The following is a 16,206-nucleotide window of genomic DNA, read 5'->3' as shown; positions in this document are numbered from 1 at the left end:
ACGAGGGCTGAGGAAAGCACCGCACGGTGGGGGGGGTTGGGGGGGGTTGCCCTTGGGTCAGCACACCTGCCGAGGACAGGCCGGGCAGAGAGCGTGAGGTCCAGGGTTGGGCCCCGAAGGTGGGTGGGCAGGTGGGCGGGGACAGGATCCGGAGGCTGGTGAGCGCGCCCACCCGCAGAGCAGGCCACGAGGGGGAGCCCCTGTGCAGCTGGGTCGGGGGAGACTCTGCACCCATCCAGCCCTCCCGAGCCCTCCCGGGCAGGTGGCCTGTGAGGGAAGACTACGGGGAAGCCGGGCCCTCCTCGCTGTGCCTCCTGCCCAGGGCCGAGGGACAGGAAGGTGGCTCAGCTCAGGCACAGGCCGGGGGGACGGCGAGGACGCCGGTCAGAGGGCCCGGGCTACGCCGGGCCTGAGTGTCTGTCTCCAGGGGAGCCGTCTTCAGGGCCATGCGGCCCAACACCCCGGCGGAGGAGGGATGTCCCCAGGAGCCACGACCCCGGAGTCCCCGCCGAGGGAAGGCCCGGCAAGCCACGGCCCGGTCTCTCTGCTTCTGCTCCCCGGAGACGCAGAGCCAGGCTCCCCCGAGACCCACGGTCCTGGGGTTCAAACAGCACAGGGCGGCCCCAGACGGTGCCAGGAGCTGCCGCCGAGGGCCCTCCCTGGCATTGCCCAGCAGCGAGAGCCAGCGGGGAAAGCACCGCCCCCGGAACCTGTGCGACCGATTCAGAGCTCCCGAGCGAGTCCCAGCGTGTCATCGCGAAGTCATCTCTCAGTCCCAGCCCGGAAGGATGGGGCGGGCACTTCACCGGGGAAAGGAGATGCCACTGGGCTCCCGTGGCCACAGTGGGGGCTCCTTGGCCGGACCGACAGCTGCGCCCCCACCCGCCCACGCACCCTCCCCCCCAACGGGCACTGGGAGGTGGTGCCTGCCCCCACCTGAGCCGCCAGAGCCCAGCACGCGCCTGACTCCGTCGGTGAAGAAAAGGGGCCTGCCCCTCTCCGCTCCCCGCCCCCACCCACCTGCCAGCTGCCAGCTGCCAGCTGCACGGAGGAGGCTGGAGGGCAGGGGAGGAGAGGGGAGTGGGGGGGGAGAGCAGGGGCCACACCTGTGCGCACAGAGAGGAGACCCCTACCTGCCTCGGGCAGGGCAAGCTGCCCCCGCCCCTGGGGAAGGAGAGGACACGACGACACGGGGGGTGGGGGGGGTGGCGGGGGAGGCGCACGGAGCCACTGGGGGCGGGGACGGTGGCGGTCCAGAGCCTCCCACCTCCCGGGGGCCCGGGTGGGGGCCTCACAGCGCACCGGGCGGTGCTGCTGGGCGGGCTGCTGGGGTGGGAAAGCGCTTGCTGCCCCCGGGGCCAGGACTGCCACCAGGCCTGGCAGCCCCTGTGCAAAGGGCAGAGAGCACACTCCTTGGGCGTTGTGGGCCACACACGAGCTCTGTTGCATATTCTGCTTTCTTACTCTGGCGTTCTGCGTGTTCTGTTGGCAGCCCTTCAGAGACGGAAGAGCTGGCCCGGTCGGTTGAGCGTCCGACTCTCGGTTTCGGCTCGGGTCATGACCCCAGGGTCCTGGGATGGAGCTCCGTGTGGGGCTCCGTGCTCAGCGGGGAGTCCGCTTGAGGATTCTCTCTCTCCCTCGCCCCCTGCCCCTCCCCCCACGTGCGTGCGCATGCTCGCTCTCTCAAATAAAGCAATCTTAAAAAAAAAAAAAAAGGAAAAGCCTGGGAAGTCCGATGACACAAAAAGTAAAATTGTCGGCCTGACCAAACAAACACAAGCCCCAAACCACAAAGTCAAGGGACAAGTGACAAAGTGGGGGGGTGGAGGAATAGCAGCAAGATGTGACTCAGGGCTCATCTCATGAACATACAGAGAGCTTGAAGCAGTCCACGAGGAAAAGCCCGATGACCCAGTAAGTAAAGGGGGTCGAGGAGGCCAACACGCAAAACGAAAGCCAAAGGCTACCCCATCCGATCCCGGGGCCAGGACTCGCTCAGGGGCTGCGGTCCCAGAGTTGCTCCTTCTGGGGACAAACGGTCCAGCGACTGGCCTCGCACTTCATTCACCTGCCGCTCCGACTAGACAACGTGCCACCACGGAGCCAAACAAACACCAACCACCAGCAAGACCGGCCAAAGTAGGGGGGGGGGGCGGCGGTGTGGGGCATCGAGCAGGTCTGGGAAACATCGGCCAGGAGCTGGGAGACCACCTTGGTGAAGAAAGGCAGCGGCTTCCCACCAGCTAGAGGGCTGACCGCACGCACAGACCAGACAACTGTCAGGGCCGTTCTCGGGCAGACAGCCCCCTGTGCGGTCTCCAAGCTCCCCGCCACTCCCCGCTCCCCCAAATCCACGTTCTGGATCTCAGGGTCCATGTTCCCTTCCCATCCCCGCGCCCAGCCTTCGGGTCTTTCCTCTGCCTCATCAGAGAGTTCTTTCCATCCCCACTCCCGGGCACCGATCTGGTCTCCACCCCTCTCTCCTACGCGTCCAGATGTTACCAGCCCCAGTCTGGGAATTCCCGAGCACCTGGACAAAGCCGACACCTTTCTCCCGCCTGGGCTGTGGACGGTGCCCTGCAGCCCACCTAGGCAGGAAAGGGTGGCTGCCGCTCCACGGGAAGTCCCTGATCCCTCGAGGGCTAGCACCCTCCTGGCATTTGCCAGACCCGTGGGGACTCTGCAAAGGAGCCAGCCCCAGGGAGGGCAGGGAGCGCACACACACGCACGCACACACACATACACCTAGGAGTCTCAGGCCTCCAGAGCACTGCTTCTCTCGGTGGGGGGGGGGGGGGGGGGGGGGGGGGGCCGCGGGGTGTGGAGCGGAGGAGACGGTCTCAGACCAGCAGCCAGGAGCTTGTTAGAGGCGCCCATTCTCAGGCCCCACCTCAGATCTGCGAGATCAGAGACTCCGGGGTGGAGCCCAGGGTTTGAACAAGCCCTCCAGGTGTTCCCATGCAGCCCTCCAGCGTGAGAACCACCGGGATGGATGGTTCCTGATCGCACCCACTTCTAGAAAGGCTAGGAGCTTTCTCTGCTGGGCTCACCTTGACTGACCTCCCCAGGTGAGAGGCAGGCAGGCACAGCTGATGATCCCAACCACAGGTGGTCCTGGAGCAAGGATGTGCTTCAGCAGGACTCCCTCCCAGGGGGCCACACCTGTCGAGTGACATGGGAAAGACTTTGTTACTTTCCTGCTGTCCCCACCCACAGAAGTGGGGACAGATACCTCTGGCGAACACCACGTTGCCGGGTACTGGCCCCAGCTCTGCCCACGTTTTCCTGGATACTAGGCCCGTGTGTGTGTGTGTGTGTGTGTGTGTGTGTGTGTGTGTGTCTGTCTGTCTGTCTGTGTGTGGGTTGCTGGGATCTTGGGATCTATGGTTTTTTTTTTTTAAGATTATTTATTTATTTATTTATTTGAGAGAGAGAGAATGAGAGATAGAGAGCACGAGAGGGAAGAAGGGAAGAGGGTCAGAGTGAGAAGCAGACTCCCCGCTGAGCAGGGAGCCCGACGTGGGACTCGATCCCGGGACTCCAGGATCATGACCTGAGCCGAAGGCAGTCGCTTAACCAACTGAGCCACCCAGACGCCCTTGGGATCTATGCTTTACAGAGAAACGTCCCATACACGCTCAGGGGCACTGGGACACATAGTGGGCCGGGCAAGGAGTGCGTGTGTGTGTGTGTGTGTGTGTGTGTGTGTGTTGGGGGGGTGCCGGAGGGGGGCAGGGCCGGGCAAGGAGTGTGTGTGTGTGTGTGTGTGTGTGTGTGTGTGTGTGTGTGTGTGTGTTGGGGGGGGTGCCGGAGGGTGCAGGGTCACAATCTGGGCCCTGGGAGGGTGGAAGTGCCCAGGAGCACACAGAGGCCAGGACTGGGAGGGGCTGGAGACGGAGTGACGGAGCCCTTTGTCATCCCGGTGGGGCCGCCGCCCTCCCTCCCCCAACACTAGGCCCCTGGGGGCCCCAGTACACTGTCCCTGGCCGTTTAGGGGCCGGACACCCTCAGGACGGCGTGCGGGGGGGGCCTGCGGGGAGCAGCGGGAGAGAAGCCCGACGGAGCCCCCCCGCCCCCGCCTCCCGGGGCCTGGACTCGATAGAGGCTCCTCCTTGACCTCTCCGCGGAGGAATGGGTAGACCGCCCCCCTCCCCAGGTCTCGGGGAACGGGGCCGCTGGCCCGGCCCGGGACCCGGAGGGGCGGAGGGTGGAGCCCAGGGACGGAGGGCGGCGTCGAGAGGGCCGGGGCGTCGTCTAGGCGTGTTGGGCCCCGCCCCGACCGCCCTCGGGTCCGTCTTCTCACGTCCCTCAGCGCGCCCACCGGAAGCTCCGCCCCGCGTGTGGCGGGGCACCGCCTTCCGGCCCCCTTCCGGCTAGCTTCGCCAATGACCAAGCTCGGCTCCTGCCGGGACCCGCCCCCAGGCCGCCTGAGGAAGCCCAGCCCCTGTGGCCTGACGGACACTTCCTCTGCCCAATCAAAGCAAGCCGGTCGCCTGCGCGCCCCTCTGGGCTCAGCTCCCGCCGGCTTCTTCCCAGCGGCGGGGCTCTGGGAACTGCCGGACGCCTAGACTGACGTCCCCGGCAGGGGGAGGAGAGTAGGGACTCTGTGCAGAGTCGCGCAGGTCGTCCTGCCTGTCCACGCCAAGCCCTGCTTGTGTGCTTTTGGTCTGAACCTGTCTCTTGAAGTAAAGAAACTCACGGGCAGTGACAGAGAGACGCCAGGGCGCCTGCCGCAGTTCCCCTAGGGTCAGCATGTTGCACGCCTGGTTCAACTGCACACCGGGAAATGGCATGGGTGCCACCCGAGAGCAGCTCCGTGGGAGTTGCATCCGTGCGCGCGCGCGCGCGCACAGCTCTGCAGTTTCATCACCCGTGTAGATTCACGTGACTCCCACGGGCATCCGTGTCCAGTTGGTTCCCTCACGAGGACCCCTCCTGTGGACCTGACATGACCACAGCCCCCTCCCATCTCCTCCCAACCCACGGCAACCAGTATTGTATTCTCGTCTAGAATTCTGGGTTATTGGAACCATGCAGAATGCGGAAGGTATCCGTAACCCGGGATGGGCTCCCCCCCACCCCTCCCCTCACATAATGCCCTTGCGATCCGTCCAGATCGCTCGCTGCATGTAGCCATACTTAGTTCTTCCTTCGTGTTGCTAGCTACAGTCCTTGGTGTGGATCAACCGGTCGGCTCAAACATTCACCTCCTGAAGGACACCTTGCTTGTTCCCAGTTTCAGGCTTCTACAAATACACCCGCTACGACCATTCATGTACAGGTGTTCGTGCGATCCAAAGTTTCTGTTTCTTTGGCATAAATGCCCGAGGGAGGGGCGCCTGGGTGGCTCAGTCGCTAGGCGTCCGTCTTCGGCTCGGGGGGGGGGGGGGGGTCGTGATCCCAGGGTCCTGGGATCACGAGCCCCGTCGTATCGGGCTCCCTGCTTGGTGAGCCTGCTTCTCCCTCTCCCTCTGCCTGTTGCTCCCCCTGCTTGTGCTCTCTCTCTGTCAGATAAATAAATAAATAAGATTTTTTAAAAAATGAATAAATGCCCAAGGGTACAATTGCTGGGTCCGTGCAGATGGATGCTTAGCTTTAAAGATTTTATCTTTTCTTTTTTTTTAGATTTTATTTGCTTATTTCAGAGAGAGAGAGAGAGAGAGAGAGAGAGAGAGACAGCGAGAGAGGGAACACAAGCAGCGGGAGTGGGAGAGGGGGAGAAGCAGGCTTCCCGCGGAGCGGGGAGCCCGACGCTGGGCTCGATCCCAGGACCCTGGGATCGTGACCTGAGCCTGAGCCGGAGGCAGACGCTTAACGGCGGAGCCACCCAGGCGGCCCCCAAAGATTTCATCTTTTGTAAGGAATCTCTCCACCCAACGTGGGGCCCAAACTCACGATCCCGAGATCAAGAGTCCCATGCGCTCCCGACTGAGCCAGCCAGGCGCCCCTGGATGCTTTGCTCTAAAAGGAACTGCCAAATTGCCTTCCACCGCGGCTGTACCATTTTCCATTACCACCCTGCATATTTTTACGGCACGTAATTGAAACTTTTTTACAAAGCAACATTATTTTAAGACACATTGTTAACAATTGTTTCTCTCTTCTAACTATATTCTTCTAATGGAATCACCAACATAGTTATCCACAGTTTTTTTTTTAATATTTTATTTATTTATTTCACCGAGAGAGACACAGCGAGAGAGGGAACACAAGCAGGGGGCGTGGGAGAGGGAGAAGCAGGCTTGCCGCCGAGCAGGGAGCCCGATGTGGGGCTCGATCCCAGGACCCTGGGATCAGGACCTGAGCCGAAGGCAGCTGCCCAACTGACTGAGCCACCCAGGCGCCCCAGCTTGACACCCTATACATTGATTTTATTGTATTTATTTATTTTTGCACGTTTCATTGTGACTTTCTTTCCCTTAGCAATAGGTCTTTGAAAACCTCCCACGTCAGTAAACAAATGTCTAGCTCATTTCTTCTCTGGCTGCGTGGTGTACCGTCATTTACGTAACGAGTCCCCAACTGATGGTACTTGTACCTTTTCTCGCTCGCTCTCCGCCATTCACCTTGGCGCTGCAACTTCCCACCGTGAACGTGTGCCGATCTCCCTCTAGGATAACCACCTCTAAGTGGAATTGCCAGGTTCAAAACCTACGGGCATTTAAAATGTTGAGAGACACCAAGGAATTGCCTCCCCTAAAGAGGCACACTTGTCCTACACCAGGGCTGTTAGTTCTTTGTTCCGTATGTTGCGAAGATCTTCCCTCAGTGTGTCTTTTTATTTTTTATGTTTTTATTTTTTTTTTAAGATTTTATTTATCTATTTGAGAGAGAATGAGGGATAGAGAGCACGAGCGGGGGGAGGGTCAGAGGGAGAAGCCGACTCCCCGCCGAGCAGGGAGCCCGATGTGGGACTCGATCCCGGGACTCCGGGATCATGACCTGAGCCGAAGGCAGTCGCTTAACCAACTGAGCCACCCAGGCGCCCCCTCAGTGTGTCTTTTGCCTTGAAAGACTAGGCTTGTTGGTTTGGGCTGTCAAGAAGCTGCAGACTTTTTTTTCAGATTTTATTTTTTAAGTGATCTCTACACCCAACACGGGGCTCGAACTTACAACCCCGAGATCAAGAGCCGCATGCTCTACCGACGGGGCCGGCCAGGCGCCCAGAAGTTAGACCTTTTGAGATAACCAAATGTATTAAATTCTCAACTGATGATTTCTGGGTCGCGTATCTTGGGCACAAAGGCCTCCTCCCATGTGTGAGGACTGTGAGGAGACTCGGGACGGAATTTACGAGTCCCTGTTGCCAACTCCTCCGTGACCCAGGCTGGCAGGTTGACCCGCTGGTCCAATCCCTGTGGCCCTGGACTGTTGGCCACAGGCTCCAGTGCTGCCTGGCTAGGTCCGGGCGGGGGTGGGGGTGTAGGGGTGTGGGCGGCGGCTGGGGGCGGTGCCACCCTGACACCCAGCTGCTGCCGTCCAGGGATGCCAGTCCAGGCTGAGAGAAAGGCAAGGAAATATGTAATGAGAAAAGGTTAGTTACGCTGTTTAAATGCATAGGTGGCCCGCAGGTAAGCAAGAGACACCCCTGAGGAAGCGGAGCAAATGAAAACAGAGGAGGGAGGGCGCCTGGGTGGCTCAGTCGTTAAGCGTCTGCCTTCGGCTCAGGTCCTGATCCCAGGGTCCTGGGATCGAGCCCCACATCGGGCTCCCCGCTCGGCGGCAAGCCTGCTTCTCCCTCTCCCGCTCCCCCTGCTTGTGTTCCTGCTCTCGCTGTCTCTCTCTCTCTGTCGAATAAATAAATAAAATCTTAAAAAAAAATAAAAAAGGAAAGGAAAGAAAAGAAAGAAAACAGAGGAGGGAGCAGGGATGCGGCTGGGGCTGTGTGGAGGGGCTGCCGGGTTGGGTTTCCGCGGTGCTAGGGGTAAGGGCTTTCAGGAGGTGAGAGAGCAGAACTGAGATCCCGCCTGAAATCAGTGTTCTTGGGGCGCCTGGGTGGCTCAGTCGGTTGGGTGCCCGCCTTTGGCTCGGGTCATGATCCCGGAGTCCGGGGATCGAGGCTCCCGTGGGGCTCCCTGCTCGGCGGGGAATCGGCTTCTCCCTGGGCCGTCCCCCACCCCACCCCCACCCCCCGCTTGTGCTCTCTGGCTCTATCTCTCTGTCAAATAAATAAAATAAAAATCTTTAAAATAAATAAATAAATAAAAGCAGTGTTCGTGAAGGGCGACCTCGGCGGGCCCAAGGAAGGACAGGGTTATAAAACGAAGTGGGTCCGGGTGAGCGGGGGAGGACCCCTCCCACGCCAGTCCTAGTACCCACGAACGGGGGCGCCTTCCCCGGCTGGCTGCAAGCTGAGGGGCTTCAGTGAACCCCTGGCTGAGAGAGGAACTGCCCCCCCCCCCCACACACCCCCACCACCCCCGTCGCGGTAGTCCTGCTGGGCTCCTGGCAGAGCAAACCCACCCTCCCTGGAAGAGGATGTACCTCACCCCGGGCTTCCCTCGCCCAGGACCCCCCGGGGGGCCCAGCTGAGGATGGGCCAGTGAAGACACTGCCCACGCTCCTGGGCAACCTGCAGGTCTGTCAAAGACAGGACTGGCCCTACCGACATTCCCAGGGTGTGACTCTCAGAGGCCAGAGAACGCAATTTCGGTAATGGCTGTGAGTGTTTGCTGTGGGCCTAGGCTCCGCCCGTCCCATCTTCCCGGCAGCCCTAGGAGGCTGTTAGCTGGTGTTAGCCCCGCTGTCCGGGTGAGGAAATGAGGAAAACAGCACAAATGGGTTGAGCGGCTTCTTCTGAATCACTTGCTAGCAGGTGGCCGAGGCAGGGTGTGGATCAAGGACGTTGGGCTTCGAGCCTGACCCCCTTTTGTGGGCTGTGCTCTACAGTCTGGCTCGCTCCCTCACTTGGAGATTCCTGGGGCACGCGGGGCACATCAGTATGTCCTGAAGGCATGAGAGGAGAGCCCAGCTGAATCTCCCCCTGGCGGGCCTTGGGTCAGCACACCAAAACTGGAGGGGGGTGAGACAGAGAGCCACTTTCTGTTCTTGTGCTTCATCGTGGGGGCGGGGGGGGGGCGCGGGGGGGGGGGACTTCGAAACAGGGACTGGCATTACCTTTGAATTCTCATGGGATCAGAGGGCGGCGCTCACGGATCTTTACATATCGTTTGCATTACTGTGATGGAAAGCTACCCCGACCTCCCCAAATCTTTGATAGCCTCTGAGAGACAACAACATAAAGACACAGAGAAGCATTCGAGTCCCAGACCAGGATGGAGTCCCGCATGGGCTCCTGGCTCAGCGGGGTGTCTGCTTCTCCCGCTGACCCTTCCCTCTCTCGTGCTTTCTCTCCCTCCCTCAAATAAATCAATACAACCTTTATATAATAATAATTAATAATAAAATAGAAACAAGAAAAGCGTCCAGGTAGATTTGGAAAAAGAACTTTAGAAGTAGGGGCGCCTGGGTGCCTCAGTCGTTAAGCGTCTGCCTTCGGCTCAGGTCGTGATCCCGGGGTCCTGGGATCGAGCCCCGCATCGGGCTCCCTGCTCGGCGGGAAGCCTGCTCCTCCCTCTCCCGCTCCCCCTGCTTGTGTTCCCTCTCTCGCTGTGTCTCTCTCTGTCAAAAAAAACAAAACAAAACAAAACAAAACAAAAACTTTAGAAGCAAAAAAACACCGTCATTGAAATAAAAATCCCAACAGATGGATGAAATCACAGATAGGTGCCGCTGAAGAAAGGATTAGTGACCTGGAAGGTGGTGCCTCCGAACTCACCTCCTGCCCTGTTTCCCCTCCCGGTGGATAAGGTGGTTTTCTCCTTCCCTGAGTAATTGCCGCAGCCCCTCCTCAGAGGTCCAGGCTCTGGCTCTTCAAGGCCCCCTCATCCTGGCTTCTAGGCTCCTGGTGACACCAACCTGTTCCCCTTGCTCTAGGGGCGGCAGGTTCCTCCCGTATTATCTCCGTGACTCCAGTCGTCGGATCCCTGACTGGCCGACTGCTCATATTCAATCCCCTCTGTTGAGAAACTTTGTTTCTTGTATCCCGACTCGTGCCCGACTGACACAGGATCGGAACTGGGAGTGGTCCCAGAAGATGGACCCACAAAGATGGAGTGTGGGGACGGGGCTGGTCATGCCCTTGGGCTGGAGTGCGGGGCTCGGCTCCTCGCCAAGGCGCAGAGGGACGTGAGGCGCCCGTGGCCGGCGGGGACCTCGTAATTCGTCAGGCCCTCACCCGCGGTTAACCGGGACGAAGGGCCCAACCGCAGTAAGCACCCCGGGGAGCCGGAGCGGCCGCTGCCCTGGACTGTCATGGCGCTAAGGACGGCGGTAAAGACTGTGGTGTGGGACGATTCCCGAGTGCACCTGAGAGTGCACAGAGAAAACCAGGACAAGTTCAGGTTCCTTACCTCTCAGCTCAAGCCACCGTATGACAACCAGAGAACTTCCACGACGGCCCTAAACATTCGCTCACTTCCTCCACCTGCAAGGGTTGACAGGGCTCAAAAGCAAACACAGCGTTTAGCTGTGCGGGTTACAGAATCCCCAAAGTCAGCTGAATTCCCAGCCTGTGTTTCTCATGTGAAAGGTAGGGCGGTGGTTGGAGGAGTGGGACCCTGAAGCCTGGCCTTGGGACATCTGGTTGGCCTCAGTTGAAGCTGAGAATGGGGGTGCCACCAGTCCCTCTGGGGCTCATTTGCGAGTGGAAGCTGCTGCTTTCCCATGTCTAAAGGACTGACATTTCCTTGCTTGACAATGTGTCATTACCTCATCTGGGGTAGGTTCCTTGCAGGGGAACTCATGTTGAGACCCTGTGCAACAGTCCATTTGACATTCAACCCATAACTACGGTGCAATCACAGAATGACCCATGGGGTGAACGTGTGAACCATGAGGAAATAGCCCACATATCAATAAGAATCCCGAGATTTATCTGGTGTCTAACAAATGTATCTTTTTTTTTTAGATTTTATTTATTTATTTGACAGAGAGAGCGAGAGAGGGAACACAAGCAGGGGGAGTGGGAGAGGGAGAAGCAGACTCCCTGCGGAGCAGGGAGCCTGATACAGGGCTCGATCCCAGGACCCCGGGATCATGACCTGAGCCGAAGGCAGATGCTTAACGAATGAGCCACCCCGGCACCCCTAACAAATGAATCTTATTTGAACATTATGGCAATGGATTCTCAGGCTGTCAGATTGAGGTAAACTGAGATACTCAATGGTGCCGAAGTCACTGATTGCAACGACTTAGTAGAAGTTCCAGATTGAATGTGGTAGCACATGAGCTGGTAGAAAATCTAGCACTACACTTGGTAGGTTGACTGAAACTTGGACTCAGTGGTGTCCTTTATTTGATGGGTTTCAATGCCAGGACTGTCTTGGTATTAAGTAGACAAGGGAATCCAAAGTGTTAGGGGAAATAAAAACATAATGTGTTAGAGAGGAATTTGAGGGTATATTCATCACAGTGGACTTGAACACCCCACCCCTAACTATATTCCATGGAATGCCCAGAAGCAGCTCTTTTTAGTGAAGCTTTGAGAGAACCTTTAGAGTGGGAACGCATGCATCTTTTAATAGCTCTATAAATATCGCCATGGGGGCGACTGGTCGGCTCAGTCGTTAAAGCATGAGACTCTTGAACCCTGGGTCGTGACTTCAAGCTATATGTTGGGTGTGGAGTCTACTTCAAAAAAAAAAAGAAAGAAAGACAGAGAAAGAAAAGATCACCAGGAATGAAATAAGGAGGCAGAGCGCTGCAGCATGCTTGATATATATAACTCTAAATGCTCTAGATGGGAACAAATTAACCTGACTTTATTTGCTCCAGTGGAATCACAGGCTCTCACCCAGTTTCCAGAACGGATGTCCCTTGAGGGATGGGGAGCTGGGTGCCCTGGATAACACTCTGCACCATCGCTGTTAAGTGCAAACCACAAAGGGACCTGCAGGCATTTACTCAAGTGACAGGCTGTCCTGGAGAACAGGTGTGCTTGAGCTGGATTCCCGCCTTGGCAGGCCACACCTATCAAGTGATGTGGAAAAGACTTTTGTTACCTTTCTCCTGGCCCCACCTCCAGAAGTGTGGACACTGGCGGTTACTGAGATCGCTGGTCACTCAAGCACTAATTCTGCCCACCTTTCTGGATACTATTCTTGTTGGGGAGGTGCGCTTTATATCGAACCATTTCAGAGGCACACTCTCCAGGCGCTGGCACGCAATGGGAGGGGTGGGGGGGCAGGGCCACAATCTGGGCCCTGGGAGGGTGGAAGCGCACAGGATGCCGCTCTCAGAGGCTAGGACTGGGGCGCAGTCAGAGAAGGAATGACAGTGTTCCTTTGCCAACCTGGGTGGGGCCGCCGCCGTCCCTCTCCAAGTCACCCCGGGGAGCAGGTTTCTTTTCTCCGCCGGGTCAGGGTGGGCGGGGTGGGAGCTAAGGTGCATACGGGGTCTCTCGGGTCCCGGATCATGGGGGACGCCTCTCCTTGGCCTTTCTCTCGCGAGAGGTCGCAGCCCCGCCCCGCGTCTCCAGTGAACGCAGGGTGTGCGCGTACTTCACAGCACAACCAGCTCCGTACTCTTCGGTTAGGGCGGGGGAGACGTGGGCGGGGTGAGCCTGCCGCTCCTCCGACAAAGGAACGCGGACCGAGACTCCAGCGTGGCGTGTGCTGTGGAGTCCTGGAGCCCAGAGGGAGGCTCGGAGGCCGGGTCTCAGCCTCGTGACCTCCAGGAACACGCACGCAGCCGCCGTAAGCCCCACTCGAGGGTACTTTCCTTTTAATTCCAGGAATATATGTCTTCCAGAGTTGGGGCAAAGCCTCGGGCAAGAGTTCTACACCCAAGATGGCCAGCCGGAAACAGGCTTCGGGTGCCGATGTGGCGAGGCCGGATTGGCCAACTGGCCGCCCGTTTGTTAACACGCAGCTGTGCCCCTGTTTTGTGAGTGTGCGAAGGCCACGCCTGCACGCAGGCGCAGAACGCCGCTGCGTCTATGGTCCGGGAAGTGTGACAGAGCGTCCACCCGCCCTGGCCAGGACTCTATGGTACCTATGCACGAAGATAGTCCGCCTATATAAGGCACGCGCAGGCGTGGGAGCGCCTCTTTTCCTTCGGCGCGGTGAGTAGTAGACAGTGTAGATTTTTGAGGTGCCCTTGCTGATTCTCTGGCCTAGTTTGAGGCCTGTCCTCGTCTTCTGTCCGACTTTGTCTGTTTCGTTGCAGCCACTGAAGATCCTGGTGTCGCCATGGGCCGTCGCCCCGCCCGGTGGTGAGTGCCGAATCCGTGCAATTTGGTAGCTATGAAAAAGGGAGAACTGTATTTCACTGTTAAAAACAACCCTGGCGGGGGGGGGGGGCTCTAGTGCGGCTTTCCTGTACTGGAAGAGACTCCACTTTTTTCCCAATACCTTCCGGGTCGCTTGGGGTCTTCGTTTATACTATCCGTTTCTTTAAAAGTTCATGCTCTTGATCGTTTCCTCTGTTTTGTTGGGGTGGCGGACTTACTCTCCTGAAGTACATATGTTCCGTCACTTTCGGACTGGAAACGACGTCCGCCTTGTCCCCGCCCTCCCCCCCGTCTTGGAAATTCGTCACCTTTTTAGGCTCAGTACTCTTTCAGGGCCTTTGTGTGCTATCCCGGTCTTATTTCCGGGCGACATGCCCGTCCTTTCTCGGACGCCAAGGGCCGCCCAGAAAAACGGGCTCGGCCGCCTCGTGTGTCCTGCAGGGGGCGTTAGAATCTCTTCACACGTGGTCCGGAGGCGGATTTAATGCCACGTGCCCAAAAGTCGGTGGCTGGCATGAACTGAGTTACTAATAGTCAGCAAATTTGGAGTGCTTTGAAGAGAGAGGGTTTTTTTGTTTGTTTTTCCTGGAAAAGCCCCTTTGGACCGGTTGATCTTAATGCGAAGCATGCAACCATAATAAGGAATCAAATGAGATTTTTTACTTTTATGTTCTTACATGGGTGTTCTCTTAACTTTTGACCACCTTGTTTTGACCATGTCTTGCTTAGAGCCAACGTCCAGGGGTGGAGACAGCTGGAGATTGACACATTGTTGTCCTCTCCATTCTTAGCTCTCCTTTGGTCTCAATTTAAGGGATTCTTTAAAAGTGTTCATTGTTGGGTTCACTTGTGAACTGTAATCTTGGGTTTCCCCCTCTGTCCGCAGTTACCGGTATTGTAAGAACAAGCCGTATCCAAAGTCTCGCTTCTGCAGAGGTGTCCCTGGTAAGTAGTGGGAGAGCTCCCAAACTGGTTTTGCTGCACTGACTCATTTGCCCCCCCCCCCCCCCACACACACACACACTTACCCAAGTTCTTTTCAGATGCCAAGATCCGCATCTTTGACCTGGGGCGGAAGAAGGCAAAAGTGGATGAGTTCCCACTGTGTGGCCACATGGTGTCAGATGAATATGAGCAGCTCTCCTCTGAAGGTGAGGCAGGATTCCTTGTTAATCATTCCATCCCTTTTGGACTGTGACTGCCCTGGTTTTATCAGTTAATCGTATCCAGTGGTGAGCTTTTGTCAGTATAGCCAATACAAATGTACTGTGAGAGCTAGGGAGGGTTACAGTAAATGCTTCTGTGCTATTTTGTCTCACTCTGCTGCCTGCCCCCGTTGCCAACCTAGCCCTGGAGGCTGCCCGTATTTGTGCCAACAAGTACATGGTGAAAAGCTGTGGCAAAGATGGTTTTCACATCCGAGTGCGGCTCCATCCCTTCCATGTCATCCGTATCAACAAGATGTTGTCCTGTGCTGGAGCTGACAGGTGAGCTGGGTCCTGGGTCTCTGCCTTTTCAGGTGTTTTCCCATACCTTGAGGTCCTTGTTTGGCTTGATTTTTTTTCCATCAGGGCAAAGAAATGGGCCTCACAGACAGAGTTCAGCCACCTGTAATAAAGCCAGGTGAAAGGCTACCGGATGGATTTTAATGGACCATTTTCCCCTCATACCACTGCACAGAGTGGACTTGCAGAAACAAACACAAAAGGCATTGTGACTAAGATCTAGTCTCTCGATGACAGGTGAAAGGAGGTGCTTCTGAGGGAGTAGCTTTAATTCTGATGACAGCCATCTGCCAGCAAGCAGGTAGCTGAAGCAGTCACAGTTTGGAGGGCCTTCAGATGAGCCCAATGATACCCTGTAGGGACTGGCTAGTCTGTTTTTGAGTTTTATGTTCTCTGCAGCCAATTAAGCCGACTGTGCTCTTTGTCCATGGGGGCCCAGTGTGCCATGGCTGCAAACAGTAGCCTCCTTGGTAGTGTATGCAGCCTGTTGATTGTATGGGTTGCCCTAAGGGACCTTGGAGACAGCCCTTTCCAGTGGATATTGAGGTCTGACCTCATGCTATCTCCAATCTAGGTTGCAGACAGGTATGCGGGGTGCCTTTGGAAAGCCCCAGGGCACAGTAGCCAGGGTCCACATTGGCCAAGTCATCATGTCCATCCGTACCAAGCTGCAGAACAAGGAACATGTGATTGAGGCCCTACGCAGGGCCAAGTTCAAGTTCCCTGGCCGCCAGAAGGTGAGTTGTGCTGAAACCACCGTCCTGCCTGTGCTTGCCCCAGTGTCCAGGCTTCTTGACGACATTCTCTTCATCTCTCCCTAGATCCACATCTCCAAGAAGTGGGGCTTTACGAAGTTTAATGCGGATGAATTTGAAGACATGGTGGCTGAAAAGCGGCTTATCCCAGATGGCTGTGGGGTCAAATACATCCCTAATCGTGGCCCCTTGGACAAATGGAGGGCTCTGCACTCATGAGAATCTCGGCACTGCCCCCTCCCTCTTTATGGCCACCAATAAAACCTACTTCCTGTCTGTGTGTGCATCTGGATTCATGGAGGGTTGGGGCTCTTCGGAAACTTGAGTCACGGTCCTTTATTTTGAGAAGAAGGCTGACAAGTTGGCCAGGACCAGCATCTTCTCAGTTGTCCAGTTAGGACATTGACTTGGACGTGCCTAGATTAGCTGTCCGTTCAAAATTTCCCTTTGCAAGTCCAGTCTGTGATGAGTCCATAGGCGTTGAGTGCTCCTTTAGTACAGTGCCCTGCCCCCACGATTAAAAAGGGCTTGTGGGGGCGCCTGGGTGGCTCAGATGGTTGAGCATCTGCCTGCGGCTCAGGTCATGGTCCCAGGGTCCTGGGATCGAGTGCCGCGTCAGGCTCCCTGCTTGGGAGCCTGCTTCTCCCTCTGCCTC

At 57.2% G+C, this 16,206-nt stretch overlaps 1 protein-coding gene, 1 long non-coding RNA gene and 1 other non-coding gene across 5 annotated transcripts; 2 read left to right on the top strand and 1 right to left on the bottom strand.

The window, feature by feature from the left end:
- Window positions 1-8,439: 8,439 nt before the first annotated feature.
- LOC113931111 lies at window positions 8,440-12,344 on the bottom strand. Of its 2 annotated transcripts, none has more exons than XR_003522689.2 (4): window positions 11,855-12,344; window positions 10,413-10,504; window positions 9,779-10,018; window positions 8,440-9,621 (listed from the first exon to the last, which is right to left on the bottom strand). It is a non-coding gene; the product is annotated as an uncharacterized LOC113931111 (long non-coding RNA). The 2 variants fall into 2 exon arrangements; XR_003522690.2 differs by having other exon boundaries at window positions 10,413-10,486.
- A 766-nt stretch (window positions 12,345-13,110) lies between these two features.
- On the top strand, window positions 13,111-15,829 carry RPL10 (ribosomal protein L10). Of its 2 annotated transcripts, XM_027608899.2 has the most exons (6): window positions 13,111-13,273; window positions 14,178-14,236; window positions 14,335-14,442; window positions 14,640-14,778; window positions 15,371-15,533; window positions 15,618-15,829. In XM_027608899.2, exons 1-6 carry the CDS (start codon window positions 13,251-13,253, stop codon window positions 15,768-15,770), a joined length of 645 nt encoding a protein of 214 aa, XP_027464700.1. In that variant the 5' UTR covers window positions 13,111-13,250; the 3' UTR covers window positions 15,771-15,829. The 2 variants fall into 2 exon arrangements, with proteins under 2 accessions (XP_027464700.1, XP_027464701.1); XM_027608900.2 differs by lacking the exon at window positions 15,618-15,829 and having other exon boundaries at window positions 13,116-13,273; window positions 15,382-15,490.
- On the top strand, window positions 15,190-15,323 carry LOC113931663. Its single transcript, XR_003522816.1, has one exon. It is a non-coding gene; the product is annotated as a small nucleolar RNA SNORA70 (small nucleolar RNA).
- Window positions 15,830-16,206: the final 377 nt, after the last annotated feature.

This window comes from Zalophus californianus, chromosome X (assembly GCF_009762305.2).
Source record: "Zalophus californianus isolate mZalCal1 chromosome X, mZalCal1.pri.v2, whole genome shotgun sequence".
NCBI lineage: Eukaryota > Metazoa > Chordata > Mammalia > Carnivora > Otariidae > Zalophus > Zalophus californianus.
This window is presented reverse-complemented; position numbering and strand designations above follow the sequence as displayed.